General features: G+C 40.0%; 1 protein-coding gene across 4 annotated transcripts in view; it reads right to left on the reverse strand.

Moving 5' to 3' along the window:
- The window catches only part of LOC104923770 (furin-like protease kpc-1), a 162,484-nt gene that overhangs the window by 133,467 nt on the left and 9,387 nt on the right, over positions 1 to 19,630 (reverse strand). For all 4 annotated transcript variants that reach the window (XM_027287075.1, XM_027287074.1, XM_027287076.1 and 1 more), the window contains one exon: positions 7,452 to 7,544. In XM_027287075.1, the coding sequence (XP_027142876.1) occupies positions 7,452 to 7,544 (93 nt within the window). The remainder of the gene's footprint in view (positions 1 to 7,451; positions 7,545 to 19,630) is intronic.

Raw genomic sequence — 19,630 nt, forward strand, 5'->3', positions numbered from 1 at the left:
ATCAGTTCCCTGCTAAAGCGGCCCGGCAGGCCGGGGTGACGGGCCAGGAAGGGATCTAAGTGGGGTTTATCAGCGCTTCTTAACGCCTCTCCGGCTCCCTGACACAAAAGAGAGGGGGTATTAAACATCTAAAGCAAACCAAAAAGCGTGAAAGCTCCTTATAGGGCCACGGGATTGCGGATGTGACTGGAGTCTTTAAAAAAAAATAAAAAAAGCGAAATAAAAAAAAAAAGAAAAATAGGAAGATAAAAAAACCCCACAAATGTTTCACTAGTGAAGAAGCATTGAGGAAAATTTCTAATGTGTTTTATATCCTGTGTGGATAGAAGAGTGTGTGGGAGAGAGACAGAGAGACAGAGGGGGGGGGAGAGAGAGAGAGAGAGAGAGCATTTGTAGATGTAGCAAAAGAAAGCAAATACGAGCGAGTGAAAGCTAGCTCAATAATGCTTTCTAGCTCACCACCTGTTCTGTTTGTGAGGCTCAATGTAAAAGCCTTATATATGAAACTCCAGGATATTACTTTTATAGTTGAACATTCAAACAATGGACGTTCATGGTACCCGCAATATCTAGGGCAGTCAATGACAATATAAAAACTATAAACCTTCAGTGAATAATTTTAGTCTCAGTGGGGCTGAATTTGAATATTTTAAATGTACTCTCTAGTTTAAGTCCTACCACCAAACACTGAGCATAGACCAGGTGTTCCAATATCAAGTTTGGATAAATTAATAAAAATAACACACACAGATTGAGCTCAACAAGGCTAGTGAACACGGCAAATCTAGCAAAGCAGTACGAACGCATCCAAAATAGTGACGCTAGCTAAGTGGAGAATGCATTTAGCGAACTCTCTTTCACATGATAAACAAAGATTATCATTTACATCAAACAAAGATGTCGTGGTTAGAAAAGATTGGAGGGTTGGAAGTGACGTCACACATGGGAACATTGGTCTGACTTGCAGTTACTTACGTGAATAGACAGTGAATAGACCTTTTTCAGAGCAAGACACTTTGACAGCACAGGAGGGAAGGCGCAGGTGTTACGAATAACATTAACGAGCTCTATTCTGAACTCACCTAAATGGGATGGATCATATAATCATCATGTAAATAATTACACCTGTGCTTTTCCTGCTATAACATTCTAAAATGTCTCCTGAAAAAGATCTATAGGTTGTTTTTTTTTTTAATTACCAAGAAAAGTACAGATGTAAATAATAAAAGAGAACAGTGATCCTGAATTGTGTATGTTACTTTACTGGAATGTTGGGCCATTGTTGATGTTATTAGTAACACCTGTACCTTTCCTACTATGACAAGTCTTAGTCAAAAAGATCTAGTTCTGTGCAAAAATTTGAAATTTTGCAGTTAAATTTTACCCAAAAAATTGCCCACATCAAGAGCCGGAATGGCTACTATTAGCGCCTGGTGATACAGACTCCAGTCGTACGTCTATATGCAAGCCAAGCCTACTCTTGTTCACACAACATGCTCTTGAGGGACCTCCACAAACTTGGAACTTGTCTTACCCTGACTGGGTGAGTAAGTACATGCAACTTTTCACTCCACACACAAAGGGGACTAACCCTTGTTCACTCATTCACTATTATCTATGTAGCCGACACTCTCTGTAGTAAGCAGTGAAGTTGGATTTCAGACACGTATGAATCATAATCATATTGCCTCATAACTGACTGTGGTTTGACTGTGATTTCCTATAAAATGAAATGCAGTGAATTGTGGGATTGTTGCCATGGACACCACTTTTCTTTTTTTTTGTTGTTTAATTGTGGGGATTCTGTTTTGCTATATGTTGAGTGATTGATGCTAAATAGATATCAGATTACTTTGATGGGCCAGAAGAGACGATCATTCAAAAGAATAGTGGAGTCATGTTCAGCTGGTTGATTGGGTGACCTGACTTTGACCTCTGATGATTACATCCTCTTGGAAGAAACAGGTTTCTCCTTACATAACTTGGTTCAATTATTCACTTCATCATGCTCACTTCAGCATATGTCTTTGACCTCTCTCGCCAGAGAGCTGCTACAGAGACACTAACAATAAGGTTGAGGAAAAAAGGGCAGAGGACCAGACATACTCTGCACACTTCCTGTATATGTGTGTGTTAAGTGTGTAGCAGACCAGCAGGGACCTGTGTGTGTATGTCAGAAGCTGGCAGGGGGTTAGTATCCGAGACATTTTCTAAAAGGTCAGTGTAGAGTTCAGTCAGAGACATGCCTGTTTGTTTGAGAATGAAACTGCAAGCGGTACGATGGTTAGGACAGTTAGGAAGAGGGTCAATGAGGGGAGGTGGAGCCTGGAGTAAACAAGGTACAGACAGAGACGTGAGAGAGAAACTCTTGGATGTTATTATGTGTTGTCACACTGCAGCCATATGTGTCCACATTAACTCTCTGGAGGTTGAATCAGAATGTATGTGAGCTGTCTATTAGCTGTGTAAATGTGCATGTGTGTGTGTGTCGTGGCCTTATCCATGTGTCGTCTCTGAGCCCTCACATGTTTGTGTGGAGCAGCCTTGCTAATTATGTCATTAGCAGTGCGATTAATACAAGAGCTGATTGTTGCTTCTCAGGCAGTAGGCTGTTATAGCAGAGCTCTCGACATGTGAGCCTCAGAGCTCCACTCCTATGGACTGCTTTCACTCAGCCAGTGTTTGATGTGAGCTGCAGCAGCTGTTGCAGATTGCACTGATTTATGAAGTGTGTTCATTATTCCTCTGTTATGAAACACAGCCGTGTTCCTGAGTTCAACTAAAATGTTTCACTTTTTAAAGTATTTTATTTTTGAAGACTCTAGCAATGGTTTCCATCGATTGTGATGTTTGATATTTTATAACGTATTATTATTTATTGTTTACACTTAAGCCGATGTTATTTTCACTTCTTATAGATCATGTCACATAATATGTTACTATATATTACTATATTATCAATCAATTAATACAAATTAATTTAATATAAATTTGAGGCATATTACTATATTATATGAGTGTTTCTAAGCTCATAACATATTGAGACATATTGAAACTAGTCACACATCAATTGTACATTTGTATTAATTAACATTATCAAGCATGTGAGGAATGTCTCGTGAACAGTCAGATTCTGTTAAACTCACATCAGTATGTATGTATACATGTATGAGATTGACAGTTTATTCTTAGTCTTGGAAACAGCAGGTGACAGAACAATCTGCACTCAGGGTCAATCTACTTCCTCAGTAGAGAACATTTACTCATGTAGCGAAACCATTATTCTGCATTGTTTTAAGACTTTATGCACATTCTGGGTTGATACTAATACTTTTTTACTAATACAATTAATAACATTGATAGAAAAGTATAAATATATCAATAAAGCTGATGATTTTCATTTAGATTTCTTCAGCATGTGGCTGTCATTACAAGTCGTGGATCTTGGTTTGGACAGTATAAACACAGTGCTTGCTATGTTACAATGTAAAACAAGAAGGGGCTAACGTGGACTGGAATGATCTGGAATTGTGTTCTGGCACCTTTTGATTAATGAGTAAATAAATCTGATTGGCAGTTTCATGCATAATAATGCTGAGTGAATTCATTTTGTGTTGCATCCTGGCATGTCTTTCCAGGTGATGCCATCCAGATACACACCCAACACATCAGCAATGTCACCCCATGGCCCTGCCCCCAGCCAGATGTTGATCTTGTGACATATCATTATTGCAGTTGTGAAAGCTGAGTACAGGAACACAAAATTAGACCCAAATCCAAGACTACTTGAGGCAGAACTGGTGCAGTTCAATGATTTTATTTTAATAAAGCCAACAACACTGGAAAAACACTTGGGAAATGGCTGGGACACATCACACATGGACACAGCCAAACTGGCCACTGAAACAAAGAAACTGGCGGGAATAGTGGAGGTGAGTATTAAATAATAAATCATGAAACACAGACTCAGAATCAAACAGAATCTAAGAGTCCAGAAGAGATATGATAATCATCAGCATCTAGGTTGCTACAGAAGGGGTATGAGCATTGGTTTGGCCAGTGGGATCCAGAAAAATATAAGAAAATATAATAATTATTTAAAAAACTCCACCAAAGCCCATAGTACAAATCAATTTGGGAGTTATTTTGAGATGAGTCATTTTTCCCTGCTGCACTGCTACACTGGATCCCCGGTGGTTCATCTACCTGCTAAATCCAGATTTAACCCCTAAAAACAAGGTCTATAAGTTTGTGTGTGTCAGGCTGTTGCTGGTAAAAATATATTGTCCCGCTGGTCTAGTCTACAGCAAGGACGAGATGAAGGTATTACACTTTATCCAGACAGCACTGTATCATTTGATCATTTCTTTTGTTATCTAGAAATACGTCCTTATAGTTTGTGTTCTGAAAAGAACAAAAGAACCAGAGTGAACAGTTCTTAACTTTAGTTTTTTTGAGGCGTTTGGCTGAGGCATGAGGCTGAGATAAGTACATGATCGTGAGGTCTGCTGCAGGGTTTAGCTCATTACCGTAATTCCATTGCAATGTGTTTGAGATCACTGATTATTTTTTCTCCACTGGTACCCCATTAAGATGAAAAAAACACAACCTCTGATTGGTCGACAGACTCAACCCAGGGCATTATGGGATTGCTAGAAGCCCGCTAACAACATGCTAACAACATGATTACTGTTATCACAGAATACATCCCATGTTGCACTTATCATACTCATAATGGATATATTTTACAAAAAGGCAGTGCAGTTCAACACTGGTTTACAAAGATTCTGAAAGGGATACAATCACAGCAGAGCCAACATTTTATGGCAGCGTTCACGTTCCTGCTCAGCTTCCAGACCGTTACGTTAGGGTGAAATCCCTTCACTTTACCAAGAGTTAAGAAATAACCAGTCAAGACTTTTCTTGGTCTTGAGAAGCTGCAGCTTTTATTAACTTGACAAACTGTAACCTGCACTGTTCATTTACTGCCAGGCTGACAATTTACTGCTAAACTTTTCCTCTGCTGCGCCCGTTTTCACAGTCACTGTCTGCCGCTCACTCTGTCGCCCACAGACTCGCTTGACATACACACATTGTGTGTACACATTGTACACACACACATGACCTAAAATCGTTTGGATGGTCGGTGGGTTGGTCATCGGTGATAAACTGCATAATTGTGCATAATTGTGGGGACATGTTACTTTTCCATCGCAGTAAGAAAAAGACCCACATGGTCATAGCCCTAATTACTGTATCAGTGAAAAATACATGGTGGATGAGTAATATTACGCAGGATCTTTGCGGTTTCAGCTTCAGGAAAAAATTTCCAGCCAGGAAAGACATTGTTTACCTTTAGATCAGGTAACCTGGACATTGAACTTCATGCAGGGTGATTTGAAAAGTGATTTTGATGCCGGATAAACTTTAAGGACATTCATTTGTGTGCGATGTTGACATCAGGTAAGGACATCAAAATCACAGCCAGAAAAAGGCTTCTGACCTTTCATTCTGGCTTCAGATGATGCAACCTGAACGTCTTTCCTGATGTTGCAGAAGACATTAGTTCAACATGATATTGTCAGTTGGAAAACTTTAAACAAACACTTTTATTTTAAATTCAAAACTTTACGGGGAACCGTGGCAACAAACAACAGCTTAGTTCCACTAGATGTAATGCATGAAAAGCATCTTATAATGCTTTAGCTCCACTGTGATGCGCCAGTAAGTCAGTCTTTCATTCTGAACAAATGAAATTCCTTCAAAGAGCTGCACAACTAACACCTTATGTATGATCCCAGGATTAGTATTTTACCATGTCACTCTCACTAGTAACACTGTTTTGACCTCAGAAGACCGCATTAGAAAGTAAACTAACTAGCTTAAACCCTTCAGGTCGCACGCCTCAGTAATTAGTGAGATGTGTAATATAACACCTGACACGCAATGCAAAGTGCAGTGTGTGATGCATGAAGCAGCACACAGATTTGTATAGACAGAGGCCTGGTCAGAGGTGGGCGGATGGAGTATTGCTGAGGCTTTGGCAGCAGGCCAGCTACTGGAGCTAACACACTAATTATGTTTGGCAACACATAAGCCACCATAAACACATCTTCCATATAGCTCTTACAATATTGACAGTTTTCAGGCCAGAAAATGCTATTAAAGCAAACTTGATCAGTCTGATTGGTTAAACGGCGAAGGCATTATCTTCACAAATTGAATGGTTTTCTTATCAGGTTCAAGTCAGTAATATACCTTTTTCTCTCCTCTGTGCTTTAAATAGAGACATTACAGAGCCAGCAAACAGACTTCAATTCAAGGCATTTAAGGATGCAACAGTGCCTGTTAAGGAGATGCAACATGTAAGTATGCAATTGTTCAATATCTCAAAACATCATTTGTGCAATCCATTATATTTAAGACTCATTACGAAAATGTGGGACATTTTGAGGGTGCAAATTCATTTTCACCTAAAGTTACGATGGTAGAAAAGTAATTAAAGTTACAGTGTAATGAAATCATGAAGCATACATGGAGTCACTGGAGATTGCACATAAATTACTTCAATTAATCACACGCACACTGATTCAGATGATGACTCTGAATCAGAAAGTTTGGAATCCTCCTCTCTTTCTTTCACTTCCTGGACATTTCTTTCTCTTGCTTGTGTGTTTTGGTGCACACGTGTGTCTTTCTCTGTATGTAAATGTACTGTTGCTTTGTATGTTTTATTTATGTGTGTGTGTCACTGAAGGGGTGTGTGTGTGTGTATGTTGGGGAAGGGCCAGAGGTCTGGTGCACCCTGGAGAGCGGACAGGGGGCAAAGGCATATCCGACCCTTCCTTGCGTTCTTCCTCCCTCCTACTCTGTGCTGTCATGGGATGTCTCCGTGGGTGACGGTTTCCCTGGCAACGAAAGCCCTGCAAGAGGGTTGCATTGTGTGCTCCAAGGGTGATGCGGAGCGGCTTGTTGAAGGTGGCAAGGGAGGGGTGGGGCACAAAGTGATAACGGGTGGAACAGGCGCATGAGCTACACAAGCAGGGTAAACAACTTTGAGCCATTACTCACCACATGGCTCTGTTTCTTTTTTTTTTTTCCCCATCCTTCTCGCTAATCAACACTAGACCCTGATTAAAACAGCAACGCCAGCCAAATGAACTTCCATTTGCATATACATGCTGTGTAAAATCAGAACCGACGCCAGAATGTGAATTCACCTTGACGTGGCCGTGTTAAATGTATCAAACAGTCACGTCTAAGTAGCTGAACGCTCTGATTTGCTGTAGTTACAAATCCATTTCCCGCTGTGTTACACAGACAGTGCGAGTCAGGCCAAAAAAAAAAACAAAAAAACAACAACCTCGGAGTGGCTTCTTTTGGGAAGCTACAACTTAATCTTGATCGCTCTCTACATCCTGAGGTGTGATAGAACAGTTAAAAATACTTACCCCTTCTGTTGAGGCAAGTCTATTCTCAAAGGTGGCTCTGTCAGGGCGCCCCCTGCTGTCTCTCAGGGTGTACACATCCTCAAGGCTGCCAACCTGTTAGAAACATATTGTGGTGAGTATAGAAACCCCCCTCACTTTCAGGACATAAAGAGTTAATCCAATGCCTTTTTTGTAAGAATGCGAGTGTTTTCATCATTCCAGAGGTAGTGCGAAGGGTCAAAACACATAACGTATTCAGCCTTAATCACCCACATGACCAACATGATATCAGCCTATCCCCTCTGGCCATCTGTCTTGTGTGGGGGTTTTTTTACACAAGAGGTGGGCCCAAAATCAAATAGCACACAGTTTATCTAACCTTATCCTGGGCTTTTCATTTCCAAGCCTTATAAACTCACATCGTATTGACCGCCTGGGAGAGTTAGAGCTAACTAAGTGAAATCTACTCGGCGGCAATTGTGTGCAAGGCGTACGTTGTGTGTGTGCATGGGTGTGCACATGTGTGCGCGGCTTGCTGATTCTATCTTCCTCCACATTCATTCTCTCTATTCTCTGTCCCCGAGGTGCATCAGGCCTGAGACTGCCGAGTAAATTGTCCCAAATTGAGTTCCTTCTTGCCGGCAGATACAGGCCACATCCCGACCGTTTAGAGAGAGAGAGAGAGAGAGAGAGAGAGAGAGAGAGAGAGAGAGAAATCACAGCACACATCACTTGGTTGAAAATCTCTCTAATTTCTCTCTTTGCCTTTCTTTTCTACCCACCCTTCCTGTCTCTTCCTCTTTCTCTCTCCTCTGCTGATTTCCCTGCTGTCTCTCTTTCTTCTCCCAGCACATTATTCTTCTGCTTCTCTTTCTTTATACCACTCCCTGTGTGTCTCCCCTTGTCTTTGTCTGCTAAGATAGGTATACATCAGTCTTTTCCTTGCTCAGCTTGGCTTTTTTCTTCCCTTTGATGATTCTCTGCCCTCCTGCTCGTCATTCTCTAGCCTTTCTCCCTCGATCCCTGTTACTTTTCTCCATCTCCCCCACCGACAGTATTTCTCTTCCTTCTCCGCGTCCTTCCCTCACCTCGATTTCTATCCCATTCTTTGCTCTCTCATCCCACTCTCCATGGCTGGCTGTACCCGGTGACATAGTACCCATCAGCGCAGACCTCCTGGGTGGTGGAGTCTCGCTCTGACAATAATCACACAGTAAGTTTATAACACTGGCAGCCCAGCTGAGCTGAGCTGAACTGAGCACACGCGACTCCCCTGACGCCGGCACACTCCATTTAACTCAGCAGGGGTCTGCAGGCTGGCTGGGGCAGGGATGAAGCATGAGACAGGGATGGGGATGCCAGTGGGTTTTGGGGATTGGGGGGGGTACTCTGAGCTGGTGATGGAGCAGTGACTGGAGACAGATATGGAAATGGAACAAGGAGGGGTGGCTGGAGCTGAAACTGGTGCTGCAGGGGATGAAGAGGGGGTTTTGGACTTTTGGGTTCAGGCAGTTTTCTTAAGAAGCGGCTCATGTAACCGTCTCTGCATGGAGTGATAACCCTTCTCTACATTCACTGCTAGCTCTCTGAAAAAATCCCTTCCATCTCTTCCCTTAGCTTTTAGGGTGTTTATTTTTTGTTCTGGCAGTTGGTTCATAGAAACTTCTCTTTGACTGGAAAACTTTCAAGGTTTCAAGGAAGAGTTTGCTTGCTTAAGATTCTATCAGCTCAGTGGGTGTTGTAACTAACCTTGACCTTTGATCTCACTAAAAAACAAGAAAAAAATCCTCTCTTGGAATTAATTATGGAACACTTTACACACTAATAAGGAGACAATAGGGCCCATCTTTAGCATTCTTGTTTGGTTGCTTGGTTTAGGTTGTAGCCCTTACTAGAAATGCCTTTCTAAAAACAGAAATCAAACAAAAAGCACACAGCAGAGGAAAGTGGCACAGAATATAGATGCACTAATCCACCTGTTAGCAATAGTATTTCTGATACCTTATCTCAGACCATCAGTGGCTACAGAGTACTGATCAGATACCAGTGTTCTCATTTCTTTTCCCAAATCTGTAAACCATGCTGCATGGAACTTGTGATATTTGTTTATCAAAGGCAATATGAAACCACAAATTGCTTTGGCACCAGAGTCTGCAGCCTGCTGTCACTTACTGTAACTGAAAGTGAAGACACTAAATTTCAAGACATTGACAAAGAAACTACTTAATGTAGATCAGTCGTGTCAGAGTCAATACCTGATTTACTTATAAGGTCAGTATTGACCCCGATACGATACATCCCTGCTGAAGACACAGTGAGACATTTAGGTGAGATTTGAGGACTGGACACAAGATGGAACACAAGTGACTCCACGTCAGGGGTCACAGCATTAAAAAACACGAGTGTAAAAACCATGAGTGTCTTTCGAGGAACATTGTCTGTGTCGATCTGGATAACCAAGTGCTGGCTCTGCTCTGTGGTGCTCTCCATGGTGCTGATCCTATGGCTGAGAGCGGACAGGGAGCTGTGTTGTGTGGTACCTTTCTATATTATCCACACCCGTGGGATAGTTGACACCAACTGGAAGTTCTAGCCAATAATTTCCCATGTTTAAATCACCTGTAGCCTAATGTTTATTGCCTTTTAGCACTGTATACCTCACAGATGTGAAGTTATAATAGGTAGATCTAGAGTTCCAAACCAGGTGAGTCATGTTCAGGTATTATTTTTAAATGCATTAACAATTTTCTTTCTCTATCAGTTTGTGTTGCAAGGAGCCTATCAAGCTAATGGTCAGTAATGAATGAATTACAGCAAAATCATAGCTTGGGGTTTCAGGATGTGTGTGTTTCAAATTTAGCAATCCCAGCCACGTGCAGTCAGGCCAGACATTTTGAACCTTTTAAATGCAATTTTCAATTCTCTCGCTCTGTACCAGGCAGGCAGTAGAAATCTAGAGATAGATCTCAACACCCGAGCAAATAAAACCCAAACTATTTGTCTAGATATCACTTGAACTTAGTGAGGCAATCTGTTTTTGTAATTTGGGTGAAACGACCCTTAAAAATTGTGAAAGCAGTCAGTGGCCCATAAAAACTGGGAAACACTTCCCACTAAATGTGTCACTTTGACAACTTGACATTATTGACACTGGATGTGCACAACAAACACACAGTGAAACTACAGCCGTACATGGAAATTAGCGAGCAATTTCAATCCGACCAAAACAAAAGCGCGCGCGCACACACACATCCTTGTGCCCTGCCAGCACAGGTTCACAGCAAAACAATATGAGGCCAATCAGGGGACCATTGGTATGGCTCTTCCTCTGCTAATGAAGGCACTTTGAAAAGGTAATCTAATTCACCAGCAGCAATTAAGGCTGGGAGCGCCTTGTCACTATCAATTATCCGCTCCTTCACTCATGTTCTCCAGTGCGGACGCTGAGCCTGCCTGACACACAGCACTGTCGGACAAATCAACCCCATCAGCCAGCCAGTCACTGAGAACACTAATCATGAGAGTGTTCAAACACACACACACACACACACACACACACACACACACACACACACAGATACTGTATGCTTGAATCATTGCACAATGAACTAAGTAAGCTTGACATGAATTGGGATGACCTAACTGACTGCAGTCAGAGGTGGATCTTTACTTTGTGGATCCATAAACAGTATTAACAATAGATACTGTAGGTGGCATGGCTGATGTTAACATCCATCAAATATGGTTTATTGATCAAAAACTCAAGCTACTGTGAAGTGTTTTTTGTGTGGGTGCGTGCATGTACATGTTACCAATTAGTCCATAAATAGACTGAAGCCCAAGTGTCAGACTCAAATTTAGAACAGCCACATTTTCTTGCCAATGCACCCGACACAATACTGGAACATGTATGCATGTGTTTTTATTATTAACACTAGTGTTGAAACAAATCAATTAACTGATCAGCAAAAAAACTTTTGGTTTATTGATCAGGAAAAGAAGAGGAAAAGCATTTGTGGAAGTCTCCTTCAGATTTGGCGACTGGGAATTTGAACACATCTTACAGATCAAACAATTAATCTTTTAATTAAAACAAATCCATACAAACATTGATTATGACTCTGAATGGATCTACAACCTAATAAACACAACTGAAAGTATATGAAGACAAATAGTCACCTGTGACTTCATATATCGTAGTCTGTATGTTATCAATATTGTGGTAAACAAAATATTGTATTAGCCTTGTCAGACTATAACATCATGTGTCTTCCACTGTAACTGATTCATGACCACTGAGTTATGGACATTTTAATGTATAATGCCGCTGTAGGTGGGATTATCTGGAGTTGATGTGTATATGTGTCATCTAGACACAAATGCATGACGCATACACATGTGATGGCAGATTACATCATATAACACATAAGATTTTAAGAACGTGGCAACCGAATAGAGGAATTTCCATGTAATATTTAAATGGGTGTTGCATTTTGTACAAAAATGTATTCAAATCTGTTAAGTGGCACATGGTTACTTATTATTAGCTATAATGCAAGAATCCAAGTTCAAACAAACATGTACTATTCGAAAGTCTTTCTGAGGTGTTTCTAAAGCATGATGTGACACCAGCACAAAGCAAACAGAGACAGAGCACCGTGACCTGTCGCCCTCTTCTCAGACTGACGACAACTCCACAATTCCACTAGACCTCCAGACAGAGTATGCACAGACAGAACTATTTAAAATGCTCCTCTTGACGTCTCCATTGCTTAACTGAATCTCTCCAACTAATGACCTTCGTGCTGATGAAGAGCGGATTAGCATGACAGTGCTGCTGCTGGGAGAAGAGTGCTTCAGAACTTTCAAAGGATGATATCTGGACTTGACTATGTTGCTGCAGGAAATGAAAAATACTCATTCATACTTAATATGAATTCAATCTAAGATTTAGTTTTCTTTAAGTGTCATTAGCAGGTATTTATACACAGTCATTACCAATGTCTTGTCTTATATTAATATTTAGGATATCAATTAACTCCTTGATAACTTAATAGAGAATACTGTTGTTAATACTATGATGTGCAGTGTTTTCCTTGTCCTGTGTGGACTGAAATCTTCCAAAACTGAAGAGAAAGAAGACTAACATGGCTCGCTCCCTAAATAACCCAGAGGCAGCTTCATTCAACACACTGAACACAGTATATTAAAATAAAAACAAACAAACAAATAAATAAATCTACAACTCCGACTTGGATCAGACATAGCTAGCACACTTACAAGAAGCTCCCAAAAGGAGAAGATATTAGACTTAAAATTTTGGAGCTTAACCAAAAATCACTTGCAATAATGCAAGTTGGAAGTGAGAGCAATTAGAAAGGAGAGTAATAGATTAATCAATTAAGGAACTGAATTTTAATTATCCCATAGAGGTTTTTTTGTTTGTTTTAGAATCTAGCTAATGTACAAGATCAGGAACAAGTACAGCTCCAGTAGAAAATTCATTGTGGTTCAGTGTACACTTCGCGCTCTGTTTTTACTGTATTCTGGTCTAAAAGTTGACCTTGCTCTTCAAAGACACCCAAACACCAAAAGGTACGGTGTTATGAATCAGAAAACAGAGAAAGACAAAGGAGACAATGAAATATTTAGCTTTGTTATTATCCCTATAAAAACACTGAACCTTGAACTGCTCTCCACTCACAGGCTCAGAATTCTGCTGGTTTCTCTTCCAGCTGTGACACTTGACAAATTAAAGGACACTAAAAGCCCTAATTAAACTCTTTGGGAATTGCCTGATTTTTATTTTCCAGTGAAACACAATGGAAAGACTTCAACAATCATAAGTCTTGATTTGGGGGGAAAAAAAAGAAAAAAACATTATGTCTAAATCTTTGAATAATTGAGGATTGAACAATTGAAGAAAGTCTCTGCTGTGCTGGTTTTCATTCAAACGTTAAAGTTCATCACAGGAGCCTTATATACTCTTATTATACCGTACTATACCATACTACTATTACAGTATGTTAGGTAATGTTTTTCAGTTTGTTATTCCACATTTTACTTCATGTCTGTGTTGTGTTTTCATCCTTCACCCGTTTGTTATTGACTCCTATGGATAAGAAATGCCTGTGCTCCCTTTTCAAGTGTCAAATCTGATTATGATAGTGCACAGTATATATACTGAAAGTATCACAATTCAAAACAACTCACTTAAAAGAAGAAGCAGATTTAAGGCACTGTGAAACATCTCACGAGAGCTCAATGAGTGCCGCGGGTATTGTGATCTACTTGTTCAATCTTTTGTTCCTTCATGTCATGTTTTTTTATATTTATTGTTTATGAAGTTCTTGTTTTGTTTTCTAAAAGAGCTTAAAAACGTGACTTGATATTGAAGCAATGTGATGAGAATCTGCGAATGAGAACATTTACCTGTATGTTTAGCACAGATGTACTTGGTTCTCTTTTGTTCTTTTTTTAAGTGGACGATTAATTATTTGCTTCATATCATGCCAGAATTATCATTACTCATATTTACTGAACATCTAACTGAATTTAAGAAAGAGAAAAGAAAGTGAAGTGCACATTTGAGAAGCAGAAGTTATAACACTGAGATTAATATGTTTTATACTGTTGCACCAGTATGATGGTCAGCTAACACAAGCTAAATGCTAACAGTTTGAGCTAACCAGACTACATTTAAAAACAAAAGTGTTCATTTGAAAGAAAGAAAGAAAGAAAGAACGAACGAACGAACGAACGAACGAAAGAAAGAAAGAAAGAAAGAAAGAAAGAAAGAAAGAAAGAAAATTAAACTACTACTTAAAGTGAAACTTTGCCAATTTTCAACCAGCTTTGTATCACTGCAGTGTGGGTAGTATATGCAAATGAACAATGCTTAACTTTTCTCCATGTTGTCTGCGCTCAAAGGTCCCCCTCTCATTTGCCAAAGCAAAGCATCACATAATCACAGAAAAATAGCATGTTTGGATGATACACTTCACCAATTTCAGAGGAGGAGGACTCCAAACTGCTCTCTGAACGAACTCAAGGAATCTACTCCATCTGGAACAATGATGTGAAGTGCAATGAATCCATTATAATAATCTTGTATTTAGAGCTGAAATGATGAGTCGAATAATCGAACACAATATTAATCTTCAAAAATTTTGAGAGATAATTTTTTTAGTTTTTTAGTTTATCAAGGTCAATGCCAAAAACTCCACACTTCTAGCTTCTCTAATGTGATGGACACACCTCTTCTTTGTTTTATATTATTGTACATTTAATGTGTTTTGGTTTTGGACTGTTGGTCATACAAAACAAGAATTTTGTAAGCTTGGGGCTCTGAAATTGTGACTTGACTGGCATTCTTTACTGTTATTTGATAGACCAAAAAATGAATTGATTAATCAAGAAAATGATCAGCAGATTAATTGGTAATGAAAGTAAATATTAGTTGTAGCCCTGCTTAGATTGATCGTATGTGCAAATAAATCAGGAAATTAAGTATAAGAAAGTCCAGAACCTCTAGAAGTGACAGTGAGACAACAAAACAAAAGGCAATAATAAAAACCTGAAAACTGATTGAACAGAACAGAAATGATAAGATTTGAGTCTGATAGAAACAAATGGGAGAACAGCTGGGAGAAAGAGACAAAGAACAGGTGGAGAAAACCAAAGTGATGACAAATCAACTACAAGCAGGAAACTGTTCAAAAGAAATGCTGATATGAGCACAATTAACTATTTTACATGTGCTTATTTTTGTCTTAAAACTTTACTATTAGACCCAAAAAACAAACTTACAGCTGTGGAATTATGTATAATGATTCATCGAAATCAAAGTGCAAAATGTGAAAGGACTTGCTTGGCATTACGAGCCCACGCAGAATTAGCACCCTGTACTACGCTCAACAGAGCATTTTAGCATCTTTCAGCAGATAGTTTTGGGTTTAACTGCTTTGGTTTGGTCACACTGCTCACATCAACATAGTTTCCAGTAACAGCAGGCAGCTGTTTTCAGCTTATATCACCCCACTGCTAACAAGAAATGGAACAAGTTAGCAGCTAACTGGTGAACAAGGTGGTTCATTTAGAATCTAATTAAAGGGACAGATATTTCTCTTCCTCAGTGTTGTGATTTAAGATTTCTTTTACTGGCCCCAAGTGGTCATAGGTTTTTATATAGTTTTTCCGAGTTGAACATCTTTATCTCTGGGCTACTTTTGTTATGTTTGGAACAGATTATTCTTTGGGTTGTAGCTACATTGTGTGCGGAAGCAGCAGGGTTTATGGATGGGCTTATGTGCAAACTCTGAAAATCACAAGAGCTAACACTAAAACACCACTGACCAGGTTCAAAATCATTGTTAACCATATGGTCTCATCCATTTACTGTAATTATACAAATACAGCATATCTCCATAGTAGCTTCGTAAAAAAAACATTACTATAAACCTGATTTTTTTTACTTTAGCATCTGATGGCAGTTCTGAAGAGCTGGACTAAAGCGTCCGCAGGATGCTGCTGCTCACGGCCTCCAGCCGACAGACAGACAGAGGAGAGAGCAAGAGAGATAGAGGAAGAGAGATAGAGGGAGGGATGGAAGGGGGGACAAAAGCATGAAGGATAAACAAAAACAAACACAGACATCAAGAGTCATTGAAGCAGTGTGTGAGAGCCACGTGAGGCAGCCCACCCTATGGAGAAAACAGCAGCTGGTGTGTATACTAACAGCCCTACAGGGGCTGTGGCCTCCACAGCACCAAATATGGAGAAGCAGAAAGGAGAGATAGGAGGAGGGCTGGGTGATGAAGGGGGATGCTAGGGGCTAAATGGGGTGAGCAGTTAAGCCTTGTTGGTTACAGTATTGGCAGGAAATGCAGGAGATGGGGGCCGGGGGGTTCTGCAGTCCATCTTAAAGTGACAAATACTGTACACAAACTAATGGGTTTTTGAAGACTGATACAATTAGATTGTATAAGGTTATTTAGTGTAATTTTGGCATAATAATTCCAGTTTATTGCATCTTAGATCATATTGTTGTTGTTGTTGTTGTAGTAAAAAAAATTATGTACTCGCCAAGTTAACAGCTAATATTTGTGAATGTGGCAACATTGCAAAACAGAAGGCGAACAAGGCGAGAAACACCACCGGTCAGATGATCATACAGTTTTTAACAAACCCAAATGTTAGTACTACATTTTGCCAGCTGTACTAACAAATGAAGAAATGATGCACACAGAGGCATGATTATTTTGCCCAAAAGAGCCAGAAGAGATATTTCATCAGTCATGAGGAGGTGAACAAAACACACAGAGGCACTCAAAGAAATCCTGAAAAAACAATGAGGATAAAATCTGAGATTGCAAAAGTGAATAAACAAGAAAACCAAAAATGAGAAAAATAATTCCAAGATTGTTAGAAAAAAATATATATATCTGTACACATCTACATACCGAAAAGAAAATTATGACAATAAGACCCCATTTGTAATACATGAGCCTTCCATAAAACATACAGTCATGACAAAAAAAACTAAAAGAAAAAAAGAAAGTGTAAAAAACATTCAGTTCACCATTTCTCAATTTAATTCTACTCACGGTGAACGCAATTTAGGTAATAGGCCATTAAAAACTGTTCATTATTCCAAAACATATTTATATTTATGTGTAAATATATTAAATATGCCACATCAGAATAAACTCTGGCTTCATATAGACATCAATGGTAAACTGAGTGTAATCAGACTGGCCTACTTAATCATTTCACAGTGAATGGTGATTATTATGTGACATATTCCTCGCTGATGATACAATTAGGACTGCAATTACTACTTATTATATTATTATTAATAACAATTATTTTCAATATTCATTATTGCACTGATTATTTTCTTGATGAATTGATTCATTGTTTAGTCTATGAAATGTCTAGACATCAAAGCGACAACGTCAGATTGCTTGTTTTTCTTGACGATCCAGAACATATTTCATTTGTGATCACATGACCTGAAACCAGTGAATGTTTGTGCAATGTGGAATTTTTACTTGAAAAAAATGTTTACCTGAAATACATTTCCACCACTCAGATAATGGATGAATCAACTAATTGCTGCTGCTCTAGAGGCAAAAATATTAATATTGTGACATGAAGTGTTAATGTAACAACTCAATTTAGTTGATGTAATTACTGTATCATTAGTTAACATTATATTCAGGCACTTAAAGGTGCTGTACTGTCAAATGTGTCACTGTGATGTCATTACATTACGTGTTGAGTATTATATAAACAGGCTTACTGCACTCTGCACCCACGTAACACATTAATACATTACAAGTCCAGGTTGCTACAGACTTGCTACACTCATTCATGGGTCCCACACCAAATAAAATCTAAATAAAATAGACCCTCTGTAGCAAAAATTCTAAAAACAATTAAGAAAAATAATTCTCCTTCCACATGGAAAGAATCTATCATGATCTGCTAGTTGAAAATGAAAAGGTCCACTGTCTGTTTACACAGGTTTGAACTGGGTTCTGCAATTTATTCAAAACTTTCCCAGTGCCAGAAATGGAGAACTCAAGGAGAAGATACACACAAGCAGCAGTAAAAAGTTCACCCACAAATCTTCTAATAACCAACCACTTCATAAAATCCAGTTTGCTTTCATTTATTTCTCCCTCACCTGTTTTTATGAACACATTCCAAACAAAAACCTACAGTGAAGCCATACAACATGCAGTTTTACAATATTTCTGCATGTTTCAGACCATCTACAAGAGCACTGTGTATGAGCGTGTTTGCAAGCTTCTACCGCCACTCCCTGCTCCCGTGCACCATCTTCCTTTATCTTCTTTATCTCTCCCCCCCCTCTTTCTCTCTCCATTTCAATATTGAAGAGAGTTTTATTAAGGGCTAGACTTGTGTGTGCTGAGGCGCTCTCAGTAATTTTCCTACAAAGTGCTTTAATCCATCACACGGCCAACATGTGGCCTTTGCAGCCATACATCATCTCAGCCCAGAGAGAGAGACAAAGAGAGAGAGAGAGAAGAAGAAGAAGAGGAGAGGGAGTGGTAGCGTAATTTCTGCTCTCCTCAACCCCTTCTTCTTCTTCTTCTTCTACTTCTCCACCTTCATCTCCCGCCAGAGTTTTCCACCTGGGAGGGAAACCAAATCTTCTCCACATTTTCCTCAGTCAGTCAAGTCCTCTCCCCATTTACAAATGAGAGTGAGGCATGAGCGAGGATGGAGTGAGGGGAGGGGAGGACAGGTGTGGGAGGGCTGGTAAGCAAAGAAAGAGAGAGAGAGAGAGAGAGAGAGCGAAAATGAAAGAGATGGAGATAGCCGTGAGTGAATGAGTGAGTGAATGAGTGTGTGAGTGAGAAAGAAAGAGATAAGGAAAATGGAGAAAAGCTTACTGGAATGAATTAAATTGGGGACAAAAGCAGATGAGAGGAAGGAGAGAGAGAGAGTGAGAGAGTGTGTGTGTGTGTATGTGTGTGTGTGTGTGTGTGTGTGTGTGTGTGTGTGTGGTATGTCATATGTGTAAGGTGTGTGCATGTGTACTTGCATCAGGAAATAGAAATAGGCAGAGCAGGAGTGGAGACAGGAGAGAAAAAAAATGTGCTTTTTTTCCCAGCATGCAGCTGGTGCAGCATTGCCCTCCGTATTGCCCCCGGCCAACACCTGCCTCCATTTCGCTCCCTCCGCCCGTCCTTGCGCTGAGCAGCAGCAGTGAACTCTGGGCCCCCTGACTAATGGAATGGGCCTTCTCTTCCAACCATTAGAGGATTGGTGTCCCTTTTCGCGCCCCTGGGTGCCCTACGGTACAAAAAAGGGAGCGGAAGGGGCGAGCGAGAGGATGGTGGCACATTGGCCTTTTTCCTTCAGCCAGACGCACACACAAATGCACACACACACCCACACACACCTGGTCATAACATAACAGCCTGGAGTAATCCAGCCAGAGTAAGGCTTGACATAGCTTAGCATCTGACTGAGGCTATTTCTGAGAGGATATTAGAAATTCTGAATTGGGTGCAGCGCTATGAGGTTTCAGAGAAGGAGCTCTATGAATGTGTACGACAGCGGCCCCGGCTGATCGTGAAGCGTTTGTGTGATTTCATTTAGCCGGTAAATCCAGTGCTCTACCTCAATTACATCTGCTTTACTCGGATGGAAAACACACCTCGCGT

The sequence above is a fragment of the Larimichthys crocea genome, chromosome XIII (assembly GCF_000972845.2).
Source record: "Larimichthys crocea isolate SSNF chromosome XIII, L_crocea_2.0, whole genome shotgun sequence".
Taxonomy (NCBI): Eukaryota; Metazoa; Chordata; class Actinopteri; family Sciaenidae; genus Larimichthys; species Larimichthys crocea.